Genomic DNA, 16,975 nt, shown 5'->3' with positions numbered 1-16,975 from the left:
CAAAAAGTGACTGTTCCCTAAAAAGAGGTTTCAGTGCACTTTCCTGAGTATCTTCATTACAGGGGCAAGGGGAAGAGGGCAAGGAAAGATCCATTAAGGGTTACCTCTCGGATGTACTCCTCCTGCTCCTCTTTGAGGGTAAGTTCAATGAAGATCTGCTGCAGCTTCTCATTGCAGTAGTTGATAATGAATTGCTCAAAGCTGTTGTCCTGTCAGATAAAACATGTTTGTGTTTGCTCTCGTGTAAACACTCTGGAACTCAGCTGGAGTCACTTGCAGCAGCTGCAAGTCAACAAGCTGCTTTATTAACTGCTCCCTCCAGCTTTTGTGATGCGATAGTTTGAGTAATACTCTATTGAGAATGGGATTAATTTGGAAATTTTAGACCAAATCCTTTCCTGAGGCTTCCTCCATCAGGAGGGACAAAAACTCTGTAGCTTTATATTCATGATGCCTCAGTGTTGATTCCTTGGCACAAGTGCTGTCAGGGAATGAGCAACAATAGTTTTACCTGCACTGATCTGTGTAAAATGTAGTCTCCTGCAGGTTCTGGTAAATAAAATTATGATGGTAGCATTAGCTCTTTTCCAACCAGGACCACTCATCAGCAAATAAATATCGTACTTCACCGCAGACCAAGCCCTAAACTGCTCTCCTGGTTGCAGCTGAGCCTGGGTTAAGAGATTATCAGCTCCAGAGGTCAACCCACCACCTCCCTGCCAACAAACTGCTCAGGGAACTGCCCCAGGAAATGCTGGGAATTAAACGAACTTTATCAGTCAAAAAAATCCTTTAAAAGGCTAATTCATATAACAGTGGGTTGGGGCAAGCACGCATGTGACCCTCTGCAGAAGGGACCGGGGCACAGAGCAGACCCTGGAAGGAGTTCTGTCTTAATTATTAGTTGTCAAAAAAAAATTTGGTTATTTAGGCGGCCTGAAAAGCAGAATAAACCACTATGCTTTTTTAATGCTATCAAGTAAATCTGCTATACAACACCTGTGAAGCTTAAGTTATGGTGATATAAGTTTTATGACTCAGGGCAACTACAATCATTTAAATGTTTTAAATTCAGGATCTGGTTGCTAACATGAGATTAAGAACACACAAGCAGATTAGAAAATATTGAGGTAGCACAGATTACTTTTATCATTTTAGTTTTAAGTAAAGCAAGATCATAGTTGATCACCAAACTTTCTCAGCCACATCAAACTCTGCCCCTCACACCAATTGCAATTATCAATCAGACACTGCAAAACTTGCACAGCTCTAAATGAGAAAGTTAAAATTTGGCATGCATCAAAAATCAGCACTGCAAACAAGTCATACTTACTGCATTCTGTTGGAAAAAGAAATTACATAAACTGCAGTCAGTACTTATACTACTTCCAGAAAAACACAGAATATAATATATCCATTAGCATTTCTTTGGCACACCAAGTAGATCAGACTTTTTAACAGACTCATATTTGTATGTCACTGAAAATGTGAAGTATTGCATAAATGTTACTATTACTGCTTTGGACATGAGTGTATCTGTGGGTTCTATCCAAAGATTATGAAGGGACTGAGGCACATCAAAGGCTATCAGAGAAGAGCATTCTCACATCCTCACATCTCTAAATCACCACCTATCTTTTGTCTCAAAAAGCCAAACATACAGCCTTTGGCAGACACATCTCAGCAGAGGGAGGGAACAACATGGGAAGGAAGAGAGAATACAAAGTTACTCCAGTTACAAGGACTGCAGGACATTTCACTCACATATTATAGACAGTCCTCATCTTCAAAAGAGCATGAAAGCTGAAATGCAAATCCAGCTAAACCATCTAACCAAAAGGCCATTAGCAATATATTAAAGTGATTGCTAGATGCTTTCCTAATTTGCTATGTACCTGTGACACTTATGGTTTGCAAAAGAAAGGCAAACCAAAACCCACAGAGTTCTTCACAAATCACTCACTTTAAGCTATGAAATTCCACTGGACATTGCCAAGCCACCGAAAATTGCTATTCCAGGAAAAAAAAGTCATTGAAGAGCAGAGGCAATTTTTTAATTTATGTATGATACAGTGCAAAAGGCCAATGGTTAATTACAGCAAAGAAAATTAGGAAAAATGTTCAGAATTACTGAAATTCTCAAAACACTTAACTCCAAACAGACCAGAAGACATTTGTTAATTAAATACACTTCAGAAAGCGGCATTTTCTTTTACAGGTTTTAAGAAATGGTATATGAAAAAAATCAGTTAGTGTGTTTATCTTTGAGTAAATCTAAGTCAGGCAACAGAGATTGTGAATTTATTCTCCCTTACTGAGTATTTTTAATTTTTAATTATGTGAGAGCTTCAGAAGGCATTGGGGAATGTTCACAAATGAACTGTCCCCCAATATTTCTAATGAAGGCTCTTAGAAGTCAATATGCAGAACTAGAAGGGATCTGAAGGACTTCTGACATTGTTTTTCAGGAGACAATAGAGAATGATTAATGTCAGCAATAGCACATCACTAAATCCATCCAGGAGGAATGGGCTGGAAGGACCCAGCCATCAGAGACTGTATTTGCTCCTTATGTTGACCAAGGGTGTTAAGCAACAGAAAAGGTTTTGACCAACACAGAAACAGCACAGTCAGACCCAAAGCAAGGAAAAGTTGGTAAATTCAAATATTCTTAGGATTAAAAAAAATTGAGACCAGCGCATCTCAAGTTGTCAGATTCTCTTCCAGGCTGTAATTCTGCTACTTTAATGTTGAGAGCACCACTTCAATCTCTGCATTTTTATAGCAGCATTTTAAACTATCCCTTTGAAATCACTGTGGAATACAAAATATAACCTTCAGGGAAGAAAAAAAATACCCAACCTCTCAAATTAAATTAAAGATGCTGGGAAACAGAATGTCAGCTGAGATAGGCTTAAAGTCATGTCAAATTTATAGATAACAGATCAACCAACCACCCTCAGCTTATCCTCCCCATCTTTTACCAGGTGCAACAATAAATTCAGACAAGTAGAAAAAGTCACTGACAAAAATCAAAGCCTACTTCACCATGTTTTTCACTTCACAAATAACAGTGTCTTGCTCATGCAGCTTTATTCTTTATCAGCCTTCAAACTACTGGGCATCAGGGTGGCATTTCACGAATAGCAAGTCTACAAAACTCTGTCCATGTATAAACATAGTGCTCATACACACAAAGAGATCACGATGTTGTACTCTCTCAGGTTGTTAGGGTCAAACATGAAAGGTTAGAAAGTTCTAGTTTTGAACCACTGCTATTGCATGAATTACATACAGGTGCTTGAAACCCCAAGGAAAATATTTTTTGTTCCTCAATATGTTACTTAATTTCTTTTTTAGACCACTCCAGCCATGTGTATCATAGAATCATGTGAAAAAACATATACTGGTGTTCCTAACCTTATGCATTGTTATACCAGTAAAATATCAATAGCAAACAGACAAAAATATTTTTGTCCTTTAAAAAAAGGCTAAAAGCCTCTTACTGGTCTCAGGCAGAAATGTCTCCATACACTGAGTCTAATTTCTTGCCTTAGATTTACAAACACAAAATATCTAAACCAGGGTATTTTCCTTTGAAAACCAGCCACATTCTAACCTCCTCTCCCCACAAAGAACTCTAATTCACTTGTGAGTACCCAGATTCCACTGATTGTCAGGACACTGAGGCAACTAAGACACCTACTTAAAGCTGAAAAGTGGGTACTTTTCCATACTAGTAGGTAGGAGTAAATTATTATCTTCCATCTGCATAATAAAGTCCTAGTTAAAGTGTTCCATTTTCTTGTGTCCTCTCCACTGTTTTCCCCAAATCAAGCATATGTTGTTGATCCAAATCTACAGACTATACCATCAGGCTATACCATCAGTATCACACCTGTACAAGGTGTTTCTCAATATTTCCTCTTCCTTCTTCATCTTCCATCACACTAGTTCTTGTTGAGAGCCAATTCAAAAATCTACATATTGCTCAGGCCAACCACACTGACAAAAAGCTGTTCAGCAACACCTTTTCTAATACCTTATTTCAACAAATACAACTAAAAAAAAATATACGTGAGAAGTAATTAAAGGAAAAGCATAATTTAAAACATAAATGTTTCAAGTCTTGGGACTGTTGAATTTGACAGAACTAATGTCAGTAAAATGAACTTTTTGATCATAGTGGGGGGAGGGAAAGACATACAGGCTGATGCTTTTGCTCTAACTCATACAGCTCCAGAAAGTAACTTCTTTTAACATCAATGCAGCTCCTAACACAGACTGGTGACCCCAGGTAGCTCCATCAGGCCCCCAAACTCCTATTGAGGCTTCTACAGAAAAAGCCAGATGGCAAAAGTAATGATGATTACAGACCAACATACTTGCTTCACTGAGATGAAGGGTGGAATGAATGGTAAAACCAACAAATTCAATTTTTATCCTCCTGTGGTGTCTGGGGATTTTTATGAATGACCACAGAAGCATAAAAGTTTATGAGATGAAACTAAGAAATATAAATGCTAGAAAATGAAAATCAGTAAAATGGGGAAAGTGCATTTGAAGAAAATAAAAAGGCACTATTGTATATAGAAAGCAATGAGCTGCGTGTGACCCAGTTATAACATTTTTTTTAATTATTTGCAAATTTAGTGAAGATATGTTATCAATATTTATCCTGTGCTTTGCTGTTTACATATACGAACATCCATGTAATCAAACTTAACTGAAAAATATCTCATGTAAACTAGAATAATCTCTGTGCTTCCCTGTAAATATCTCTATAAGCAAAGAACCAGAACTGTAAATATTCCACATATATGTAATCACACTATGTTCCAGTGTATCTGAGCAACAAGAGTTACAAATAGGCAAGAACCTACTATATAATCATATCCATTCCTTTGCTAAGGCAGAATAGCTGCTGTAGGGCAAAACGTTATTCTCACAACCTGAAGCGCAGCATTTGTGTATATTTGCTCGAAGCATTTCAAATAGTTCCTCTGTTGAAAACGGTCAGCCAATGCAATTTCATAAACCTGTGTTTTGCAAAATAAGCCTTTCTAAATACTTACATTATAATGTGATTAATTAAATGGTGATTAACTTCCCAGGATGCACCTCTGCTTCTGAAATTCAGTTTTAACTGCATTTTAAAATAATCTCCATAGCACCTAGGAGTCCAAACAAGGGTCCCTTCTGTGTAAAGCTCCCCGCTTTGATAACACTTCTTCTCTGGTCAATGAGGGCTGAATGGAACCAGTCCCTCCCTTTCTGCAGCCTTTAGTTTTGCAGCTCTATCCTCGGCACATCCCCACTTCCGATTATGTTAAAATACATGGAACAAACTGCTCCGCCAAGGGATGGAGCAGAAAGCATTCCTGCTCTCAAACTGTCCTCTCAGCGCCTGGCAAATTTCAAGAATAAGCCTTGTTTGGCAGCCTTAACTTTTGTAAAACTGCACTCCAAACCATTAGCTTCGTCATATGGACCAGCTACACAGTGGTGCCTGAAAATTCAGAATAAAGCCTTTAAGGCAACTTGCACAGACAGACATTTTTATCTTTGAAGGCTAGGGCAGGATGAAATATTCATACTTGCTCCATGACATTCATTTTTACATACCCTAAGCCCTCATCTGCACAGGAAATGTACACAACAGAAAATTGAACGTGCAAAGCAAACAGAATGAGCGTTCTGCTCATCTCTGTTGAAACCTGCCAGGCCCTCAGTCATCTGCCTTCTATAGCCTTCATTTCACAGAATCACTGCACAGAATCACCGTCAGGATCATTGAGTCCAACTGTTAATCTAACACTGGCACTAAACCATGTCAAACCATTTATTTTTCATCAACCCCACCCCTTCCATGACTCTACCCAACATTTTCCCCCAAAATACAGAATCAAATGTGGAACAAAACAGGATCAGCGCTAAACTTATCCCAAGAAGTCTTCAATCAAACTGGTTCTGAAATTACCATTGCCACCCATCCCTGCCCCATCTCAAATCACAGTCCAGACTGCAGACCGACTATGCACGCAGACACTCAAAATGTGCATAAACTTAACTGGAACAATTAGTGTCAGGCTTCAACCCACTGCTCAAGTTCCAGCAGCATTACACAGCAACCTGGTTCTCAAACCTGTGTTTTCACGCTAATCCTGGTCCCTAAATCCTTGCCCAGAGACATCGCACACAGAGGCACCCAAGTTTCAGCATTTCACTTTCAAAATACCACAAAGGGCACAGCAGCATTCAAAAATAAACACAGCTTTACAGCACCTATTTTGTGGATATTTTAGCCAAGCTTGCTGTTGACATCTGCCAAACCCACAGAGGCGGAGGATTATCGATAGATTTGAATTCCCTAATCTGTATTTTTGGACAGCCAAGTCCTTAAAGCTGCTTTCTTGGATGGATTCTGGGTTTGTCTGAAAAATGGCTTTTGTGCTTGACAAAAATACTAGCAGAAACTAAAGCCCAAAGAGTATATGCCAGCATTATCAATACTCCTGTATCTTTCCTTTGGTAAATTTCATGAAACCTCCAGTTACTTTCTAAATTAACTTCATCTTAATTACAGGAAATTGTAGAAGTTACAGTGGGCAGTAAATAAATCTTTCAAAAAGAGATGAAAAAAATATTTTTGATAAGCTTCAATTTGCATATAATAGAACAAGACTGCTATTGTCATCAGGAGGTGAAGTGTACAATCTTTCAGAATCATAAACCTGGATTTCTTTATTCTTCTTACAGGAGGAATCGTAGGATGTTTTAAGGAATCATCCTAAAAAGGAATAAGGCCCAAGAAACATTGCCTGCACAATACAGATTTACAGATACAGCAGTCTTTCAAATACATTTTTGCCAAAAAGCATTCTTTGTTAGAGACAATGTTAGTTCTAAACTTCAAGAAGAGACATGAAAATCAAAATCTGACTTAACAATTAGGTTCAAAAGGAAACTGCATATTTTTAGTCAGAGGCTTTAAGTAATTTACAATCAGATGGATATAGTTACTGCCAGTAGCTGCACCTCAGCTAATCTTAATATTTTGAATGTTTAGCCATCAAGTTTACAGGTGTACCACACAGCAAACCACTCCAAATTCCACTATACTTTTTAGGCTATACATTTTAAGACGCTATTGAATTTTCCTTGAGTTATGGTATTGTACAGTGCTAACATTTTGTTAATTTATTGTTGTTTTAACATAATTAACTTTAAACAATATCCTTTTTGTGAAGTGGTTACTCAAATTCTCAACAATAATTAGTTTTTGTAAGCATTTTCTCAAGATCTTTAAAAACTTCTATGAGATTCAACTATTTGTTGCAAAACTTAGCATAAAAATATTTCAAAGGCACCCTCTTAATTGACCTTACTATGTAACATTAATTGAAGTGACACAAGATGAGTTACACTTTGCCTACAGAGTGTTCATTACAGAATTATTTTATTCAATTTAAGGATTATGACATAACATCTTTTGTTCCAACTAGAGCTGCAGAGAAAATTAGTTTTGCTTTCCCTAGAAAGAATGTATTTGCTTTTGATTCAACTGAGAATAAGCCAGCAGTATCTGATTATAAAATTAACCTGTCTGGAAATGCAGGGATGGCTAAATGGGCGGTACTGGAAATACAGCTGGGTCAGGATTTTTTAAAGGATTGTTTTTCTATTCACCCTTCAAACTAGAGCATTGCCAGTCACAATACCAGTAACTGTATCAGTTACCTCTACAAACCTCAACCCATCACATTTCTTTTCCAAACGTCTTTAGATTAAAATATGGTACAGTATGGTCATGTATGTTTCTGGTATACTACCCGATTTTCAGAAATAATTCCATTGTTCCTGTGATGCTGAACCAAGCTGCTTGGCTGTCACCATGGGTCTTAACTCACCAGAGGAAGCATCCTGTCTTGTATGAATGTACCCACCAAGTTGATCCTCAAGTCACAAGGTAAACCTTTCCCACCTTCTCCAGTAGAACCAACGCTCGGCATTTAATGGAGCGAACAATAACCACCTATGCTACTTTAAAGCTTTTGAATTTTTATGAATTGGGAAAGCTACATTGTTATTCAGTATGAAAGAAAAGTGAAAAGAGCCTTGTATTTTTTTTTCATTTTTCTTCTGCAAAACTACGTCTCCTGTACTCAACTCCCTACTTCTGACCTTCTAAGACACTGACCTTCTAAGATGGTCTGAAGATGCCAGTGGCTTCCTGAAGGTCCACCAAGGACCACTCCGAAGAGATCTGGCCCTCAGATCTCCATCCATCCACCTGACCACTTGCAATATATTTCCACAAACATGCTTTTATGTTTAATGCAAACAACACAACCTGGCTTGGGAAACCCTAGAAGCAAGAATCAGCTTCTGTTTCCTCTTCATAGAGGTATTTTGAATTGCACTCACTTTGATGTTACGCTTCCAAAATAAAATTTACACCACCCTCCCAGGTAGAAATACTCTTTTCTGGATTATTTCCGTCTTCTATACAATTAAAATGTCCTGCCTGGACTTTCAAGAAGGATGTAGTGAAGCGGATAATGATTGCATATTTTCTACTGATTTTTCTCTCCGAGTTTCTAGTTTAAACACTATACAGATTCCAACCAAGATGTATAAATCTCTTAAAATAAACTGTCAGAATAAGATTTATGAAAACTCCCTCTCCCTGGTGTTCTCTAACACAATTAAAAACTCCTCCTTTAATGTTTTTTTTCAAAATACCATTGATCTAAAAATACTATCATACACAAACACCAATGAGCCACACATAGTTAGCTAAGAATCAGCAGAGAATATTTATCTAAGTGAATCGAGATGGAACAGAATATAACTCCTTGTTTAATTTTGACAGGAAAAAAAATGCATAGTTTTTGTTGTGGTGTTTTTTGTGTTTTTTTTTTAAAGGATACAAAGCTTGTTCAAAGACATCCACAAAACGCCTCAGGGCAGAAATGACACTGCCAGAGTTTCTCTTATGATCAGAATGTATGTCACAACAAAATATATTTAATTTACCCACCATAAATATTTATCTATGGTCTAAAAACACAAGTTTGGCTTTCATAAATTTTCATTTCAATTGCCAGACACACTAAGCCATCTCTCTTTGGCTTACTTTTCTAGTATTTTTCTGTTAGGAATAACACACTTGATTCAAATTACATGTATTCCAATTACAAATTCATCAACTACTCTATTAAGCTTTCATAACAGCTCTCGCACTAAATTTTTGACATTATAAAGGTCTTACCTCAAAAATTTCAAAGCCATAGATGTCCAGCACCCCCATTACCTTTTTTCTCACTTTTGTTTGTGCCTTAAAAAAAAATTAAATGCTGAGTCAGTTATCTGCACACTTTGCACTCGCAAATCAAAAAAATGAATGTCTCTCGTAAGCAGGCTGTGCAATTATGTAAACTAAAATGTTAAGTATGGTTTCCCAAAATACACTTAACATGAATATTTTCATAACTTTCATAATTTTTCAAAATATTTTCATAACAGAGCTGACAGCAACTTGTTCAGCTGTGATACAGTTATTTGCTTGTACCATGTGTAACGTCGTGCAATCAGGAAAAAATGAAATTGCCGAACACAGTTTTACTGTCCACTTTAATTCAAAGGATTTCTATTGATTTTTTTCTTTACAGGCACAAAACAACAATACCTTAATGCTTTCATTGATTCTGGTAACAAGCCAAGAGAACAGCCGACTGTATAAATTCTTAGCCAGAGCATCACGGGCGTAATAAGCCTAAACAGAAGAAAAAAGAAACATGTTATAAACGCTGGGTTAATCCCAAATGTTTTGTATTCTTGCCCACAATCCAGGCACTTCCACTCCCTTCCTGCCCATCTGAATTTCCTCAGAAGACTTGCAAACCCCCTCCTAATCCCAAGCAAAGGGACATGAGCAGCTGTGGCTGGGGCAGGGACATTCCTGCTGGCCGGAGCGGATGGGACACGGGTGACAGTTGTGCTGGCTCTGCAGCATTACAAAGATAAATTCACGCTGGCAGCAAAAGTTTTCCAGCAGCACGGGGTGTAGAGCTCACGTGAAACTACACCAGTTCCGCTAAATGAAAACAGTTGCCACAATACTTTTGACGTGTGTTTTGTGTGGAGCTGTTAAATTTTTTTGTTTTCTGCAACATTTTACTATCCCTCTTCTTTTTGAGGTAATTCACACTTAACATCTGCTGTGTTTGAACACTTAGAAACTGCTGAAGGAAAACCACACTTATTCTAGTGGTATGTTTTATTCACTCCAGACTAATTGTTACAGTTTTCATGTGGGCAGTTAAGGTTCGGTAATGGAGAATAAATCACCATTTAAAACAATTATTTCCTTAAAAATCAGGACCTCTTTTTTTACCTGAGCCACGTTCAGTGTTGTCGAAACTTTCTCTTGCTTGGCTTCAACTGTCCGGAAGCTGAAAGCTCTTTCCAACACAGACTGGTCTATACCCGTCAACTCGCAGATTTCCTTGAGTTCTAGCATGAAAAAGGAGAGTGTAAATCAAATTAATCCTTTCGTATCATTGCTTTTTTCCCCCCCAAACTCCCAGCTTTTAAGTAGTTCAGTATTTTCGCAAAACAGGTTTTCTTCAACAGAAGTGTCCCCATCCACACTCACTCCCCACTACCCTGCCAAGTAACTTTTTTAAAATACATGCACAGCAAGAGGAAACAAGAGTTATTGGTTTTGAAAGCACTTTCTATCTGGTTAATTTTGTGAGGAAACTTTTCTTCCATTTAGCACAGGCTACTTTTCATGATGAAAAACTTCGAAATGAAAATAAATGAACTTTCAAAATCTATCAACTACAAAAACAGAGCCAAATGAATCTGACACTACAGGCAGAGCTACCCTACTACAAAATAACAAAAACTCTCCACTGCAGAATAACCAGTAACAGAAATGCACAGCACCGTTCAGCTTTTCTGAAGAAAGTGTTAATAAAGTGGGAAAAAAAGAAAATAATCATTTTTGGATTTTCAAGAGAGTGATTGAAATTGTACAGAATTCAACTCATATTTGCCTGTGGGTGAGTTCTGGAAACAATCTGATTTAATTCACCTGTAAGGATATTTTAACCACAGAATCATAGAATTAATAATTACTTCAGGCAAATTAGTTGTTTTGCTCCCATCACTAATCTCATCTTACCGTTTTTATCTTTGATTTTACTTTCATCTAGGCCATTCACACGAGATTCGGGCTTAAATTCAATATTTCCCAATTTCAGAACGGCTGCTACCACTTCAAAAACAGACTGTGTTTCATGATCCATAAAACCAACAATCTGCATTGCATTCTGGAAAGAGGGCAGATAAAATTATGAGATAAAAGAATCTACATTTAAACAGATCAGCCTTGCAAAATTCACAATTTGTCTGTATTAGCATAAATCAGAAATGTTTTATGATCGCTTTTGCTGCAAAAAGAACATGATATGATTACTATACTTAGATAAGTTTTTTTAATATTAAAGACAGGTTAAAGAAGACCTGGTAATCGAGCTGGCATGTCAGGCCAGTCCACTTCTAGGATTCATTCAGCTTATGGGTTTCTAAAATGCGTAATATTTTTTTAGCCATGTAATTTAGTTTGTAGCCCAACCTAATTTTTCAGTCAAATGAACAGATACTGTTGTCTCCTCAGTCCAGTCTGTTGTTCTAAAATCCATTAACTTTTAGAATCTACATTTGCAAACACTGGGTAACAGGCTCCTGTATTCTTCTTGCTCCTGAGTACAACCAAGCGAAAACCCAACCCGTTAATTCTTACCCGAACTGTTCTGAAGTTTGCAGCATCATCCACCCCATTCACTTTGGCAGAATCCAGGCCCAGGTAGTTGTACCTACTGAAGTCTCGCTCCAGTTTGAGTTTGCCTAATAAATCAAATAAAAATCTCATTATTAACAGCATTCTTGTTAGCAGCTCTTTTATTGTCAAGAACTGTTAGTAGCAGGATTAAGTTTTCTTTAAGCATCTTTTAATGATAAGCCTCGTGAATAAGGACAGGCTTTCTTCTTCGTTTATAGTATCTTGCAAAGCCAGTTCTAATTCAGATATCTGGATAATACCAAACCACGTATTTACTCCAGGTATTGCTACTGCCACTACCACCAAGAACTTGAAAAACTAATCAATATCACACTTCCCACAAAACAAGATGTGCATGGAACAGCACCTTAAATATAAAGACTAACATCTGAAAAGAACAGAAGGGTAACACTTACAGAGCAAGTCTTCTGAGGCACCCGACAGTATCTGATAGAAAATGTGGAAATTTCTTTCACCTCTTGGCTGCTTAACAACACGAGACTTCTCCAGCAGATCTAGAGAAACAAAATCACACAGGTCAGGGAAAGATTGTTGGAGCAAAATCCTTTAATACGAATATAAACCCCCAATGTTTTCTACTTTGTTGCTTTATATCATTGCAAATTAGAAGATGAAAAATATTAGGCACAAACCTTATCACAATGTATCAAATTAGTACATATTTCTCAAATAAGTTATTGAGGAAGCCTAGTACACTTCTAAATGCTGCAGTGTATGAGCTGCAAAGAAAACTCAGGTTAGAGAAGCAACGTGATTAGAAGACGTCAACTGATTGACAGGATCACCACAAAATTATGATTTGGTGAAAATGATTGTATGGGTGAAGTTTTGAAAAGAAGTGTTAAAAACTAAGCACATGAAAGATGGGTAAATGAAAAGGGGAAGCCAAGTAAAGAGGTTAAACTGAAAAACCATGTGGCACTTTGTGATCCTCAGGTGCACAAGACTACGAAATAATCCCTCATGGGACTGACAGCGGCTCCATCGCAAGATGTTTAAAGTGAAATGGCAAAGCTTTGAAAAGCATCACTGCACTGACTGAGCAGTGTGATGAGAAGATCACTTCACCCACCGCTGTTAGCGACAGCCACAAGTCTAAGCTTTAACAAAAAGTGTTGGAATCAAGGCAGAGAGCAGAGCGGACAGTGGCAAGCAAGGCTTCCACGCCAGCCAGCAAACCGCCATTTCCAGGATGCTCTTAAGCTGCATTTATTCAGTTACACAGGGACATTTCAGGTGCAGAGCAAAGGAGCTCCCATGTCCATACCACTACCAGCTCGCCCTGATCGAGGTTAACCTGTGCCCATGCAAGAAGAAAGCCCCGCAGGGGAACTGACCGCAGCTTGGATGTCACGCTTTGAAGAGCCGTCATAAAGCTGAGATCAAGCTTTCAGAAAGGTAAAACACAGGGGTGGCTGCTAAACACTTCCCCTGACTGGCTGCTATAGTATCTGATGTGTATTAAACTATGTGTTTCCTCAAGTTTCCATTTCTGCTGAAACTCAGCCTGTTTAGTCGCAGTTAGAGGAGGTGCTCAACAACTGCCCCGTGGTTTGCTCCGCGAGCAGAGGAACAAGCAGGGAAGCAACAGAGTGTATTCTTATTTTCGCTAGCAACAGGCAGCATGTTGTGCCTATGCTGCCCACTGGAATTACCCAAATTTACACCCCTTCTCGTGGAACAGGAACTAAAGCCCAGACTTCAACCCACAAAGTTATATGAGCCTTAGGAGGCCCTCCTCCAAATAAAATACAGAAAGCTGGGTGCAAAAATTAATTTCTTCCCCAATAATTAGCTAGTGACAGCAACAACTACATCACAACTGTAGCCTTGTTCGAGTAGACATTTGTGGTTTTATAACTCAATAACCCTACAGTCTCTCCCCCTGTTTCAGCATCTGGACGTTTTTGCACATCCTGATGACAAAGCAATCCAAGATACACTCAGACAAGTGGCTGTCACATACCCTGTTTCCCCAAAAATAAGACCTACCTCAAAAACAAGCCCTGGCATAATTTTTCAGGATTTTTGAGGATGCTTGAAATATAAGCCCTACTCAAAAAATAAGAGCCAGTTACAATTCATTTGAAAAGTCAATTTAAGTAGTGTCCAGGCAGCTATACATGTAAAAAAGTAAGCATCTTTTGGGGCAAAAATTGTATAAGACCCTGTCTTATTTTGTGGCTTTGCCAGCAGCTCATCTTTACATTAGGATGGGGCAGGTTACAGATTTCCACTTCTGCTTTTTCCATTTTATTGGCTTTTTAAAATTTATTTTTTTATTTTTAAATTACAGGCAGTTGAGGGTCACGCTGGCTACTAGAGACGCTCACGCAAAGTGTTCGAATGGACTTGCAGCCAAATTTTAGTCTCAAAGAAATAAACAACTTCAGCTCCCGCGGTGGTTATGAACACTTCAGGAAACAGCTGCATTTGCAAAGGATGCTGAATCAACGACGTTCGTGAAGCAGTTTGCCCTTAAAAATATTATATGTATAAATTTACTCAAACGCTGCCATAAAAGCTTATCTACATATCCTGGCAAAATATTATATGTAAGACTTCTAATTACATGCATGCCTTCCGCAGATTTAACAGTTTCTTGAGTAGATGTCAAATGAGTTATGGTAGGACGACAACTGCCTTGGATTTTTCACCACCATTTATCTTATTTACATGTTTTTAGAAGCAAGGAGGTTAACTAATTAATAGTCAGCTTTCCAAAGTGCCAATATTCCATACTGTTATCTTCATAAGTGAGGAAAAAAGCTCCAGAAATCAGTTACTGACAGAAAATCAGGTATTTACCTTAACAAAGCAGCTGCTACCAATTCTCGTTAAATCTGTGTTATTAATAATTTTCTGCCTTTTTTTTTTTGTCCCTTTTCTTCATGTCCACATGCAGATTGAAATCAGACAGGTAAAAAAGATCCAGACCATTTGCCCTACCCTCAAGACGACTTCTTCCCTTTGCTTGCCCTAATTAACATTTTAATAAATCAGTCAAATCTATTTTCCTTAAATGAACTACTGCACAACCAGTAACTTCTGTGGTAACTCTCACATGATTATAAATTCTTTGGACCAAACAGATAGACACAAAGATGTTCACCAGATTTCTGCATGCACCCACTCAGTAATTCTCTTTACCAGGGCACGTGCAGACGGATGGTGCTTATCTATATGAAAATACACACAAACAAAAACCCAAAGCTATACATATTACACTTTGTTATTTATTATGTATAGCAACTATACAGAATTACCTAAAGAGAACATACAGAACAACATATGGTATATTTATGGATTAGTTTATTTTTTATTTTCTGCATTATCTAACGATGCTTCTGCTTGAAGTGAAACCTTTAACGTGTGTGAATCAAAGCAACTGTAAAAATTCAGTTGCTTTGGAAAGGTCCACCCTGGAAACACTTATTAAATCATATTTTTTGAATACCCATCAATTCAGATGACTCAAAATCCAACTACATCCCTCAGGTTCTGAAGACTCTCTGTTATTCCTGTAAAGCACTGGTTTAAATGCAAGAGATCTGTGTAAGCATCCTGCTAAACCAGACAACTGAACTCAACATAAATAAAAATAAATTATTTTTTTTTTAAATTGATGCTGAATACTTCTGCAAACTCTAACATACAAATTTACATTATTTACATTACATTACCCCACCAGGTGGGTGAGCGATTGGCTGTGTGGGGCTTGGTTGCTGGCTGAGGTAAAATCACAACAATGAACAAACAAGTTGTAAAGTAGAACAGGTTGTAGAGTTATCACTGTCACTTTGATAACTTGAAAAAAGTTGTTGCTTTAGAGAAACATTATAGGTTTCTTTCATCTTGTTTTTGAAAAAGATGGTAAAACAGGGCCCTTTTTTAATCGCTTGTTATTTGGGCTTTAAGTACACTGCGCTCGTTAAAAATAGCTTTTCAAAAGCAGGCCTTACATATACTGTACTTCACCTGCACTATCGCTGCCATGTAGTTAATCATTAAATCACTGACAGGCTTAGGCAGATTAGGAAAGATCACCTAAAGCTAAAAATCTAATATCTTTCAGCAGGAAATCCCGGGTGAAACGTGAAAATCAAATATCCTGGGAAAGATAATGTAATATTCCCTACTTTTGAAAAGGTCTAAACAACAAAAGTATGAAGCGTTTTGGACTGTAACATGCAAAACTATTTCAACCATAAAAATTTAGCATATACAAAACCAGTCACAAAACTAACGAACCAAGTGCGCGTACAAACACTGCCTGGAGAACAGCACAGACATCTGTGGACAGAGAGTCATGTTTTAGAGCTGTACAAGCTATTGCAATTAGCACCTATTAGTCTGAAAACAAACAAACCCATTTTTACAGAAAAAAGATATTATTCTGTAATTACAGAAGAAGAGTAGTTTCTTTTCTACCTTTCTGCTGCTCCCATCCCCACTACACTGTGGTAGTTATCGTAAGTGGCAAACTAAGAATAACATTGATGGTTTCTGTAAACTATTTCCACAATATCACACTCAGGTGAAAGCAAGTTAATTACCCAACACTCCAAATGTCTTACCTCACAAGTTCTCTGGGGAAAAATATACCACCCTGCATAAGCACTGACAAAAGTGTTCACTGCAACAGCAGCAACCGCAAATGCCCCGCGGGAGGACGGAAAAAGCAGAAACACCTTATACACTCCATTCAGGGAGAGAAAATATACATTTACCTGTTTGTAAATGCATTTTAAAGCAGGTGGTGGAACAGGTCAGAGGATGGGCTGGCAGTTGGCTGCACCAGGGCTATGTGCTTCACCTTGCACAGATCCCAGCATCTCTTAAACATTAGGAAAACAAGCCAGGACCTCCACAGAAAACTCACAAAGAAAGGGAGGACTAGAATGACTCAGGCTTACTCCACACCTCAGCTTACTCACCTTTCTTCACCCTCCTGCTCGCCCCCACACCACAGTGGCTGCCGACGTAGGGTCAAACAACCTGAAATCATTTTTATTTTGCAGTCTAAGGGGGGAAAAAGTCCTAACTGAAGTAATATACTTAAAGATTGCACAGAATCATGCCCATCTCTGACTTTTCACT

The 16,975-nt window shown here is 38.0% G+C and overlaps 1 protein-coding gene across 4 annotated transcripts in view; it reads right to left on the bottom strand.

Moving 5' to 3' along the window:
• The window catches only part of MYO1B (myosin IB), a 109,071-nt gene that overhangs the window by 29,022 nt on the left and 63,074 nt on the right, over nt 1-16,975 (bottom strand). For all 4 annotated transcript variants that reach the window (XM_065840391.2, XM_065840390.2, XM_071811211.1 and 1 more), the window contains 7 exons: nt 12,271-12,369; nt 11,816-11,919; nt 11,195-11,342; nt 10,400-10,518; nt 9,692-9,778; nt 9,275-9,340; nt 105-209 (listed from right to left, as the gene is read on the bottom strand). In XM_065840391.2, coding sequence (XP_065696463.1) covers nt 105-209; nt 9,275-9,340; nt 9,692-9,778; nt 10,400-10,518; nt 11,195-11,342; nt 11,816-11,919; nt 12,271-12,369 — 728 coding nt within the window. The remainder of the gene's footprint in view (nt 1-104; nt 210-9,274; nt 9,341-9,691; nt 9,779-10,399; nt 10,519-11,194; nt 11,343-11,815; nt 11,920-12,270; nt 12,370-16,975) is intronic.

The sequence above is a fragment of the Patagioenas fasciata genome, chromosome 7 (assembly GCF_037038585.1).
Source record: "Patagioenas fasciata isolate bPatFas1 chromosome 7, bPatFas1.hap1, whole genome shotgun sequence".
In the NCBI taxonomy this organism is placed as follows: domain Eukaryota; kingdom Metazoa; phylum Chordata; class Aves; order Columbiformes; family Columbidae; genus Patagioenas; species Patagioenas fasciata.
The sequence above is the reverse complement of the archived record's forward strand: the minus strand, read 5'-3'. Positions and strand labels throughout refer to the sequence as shown.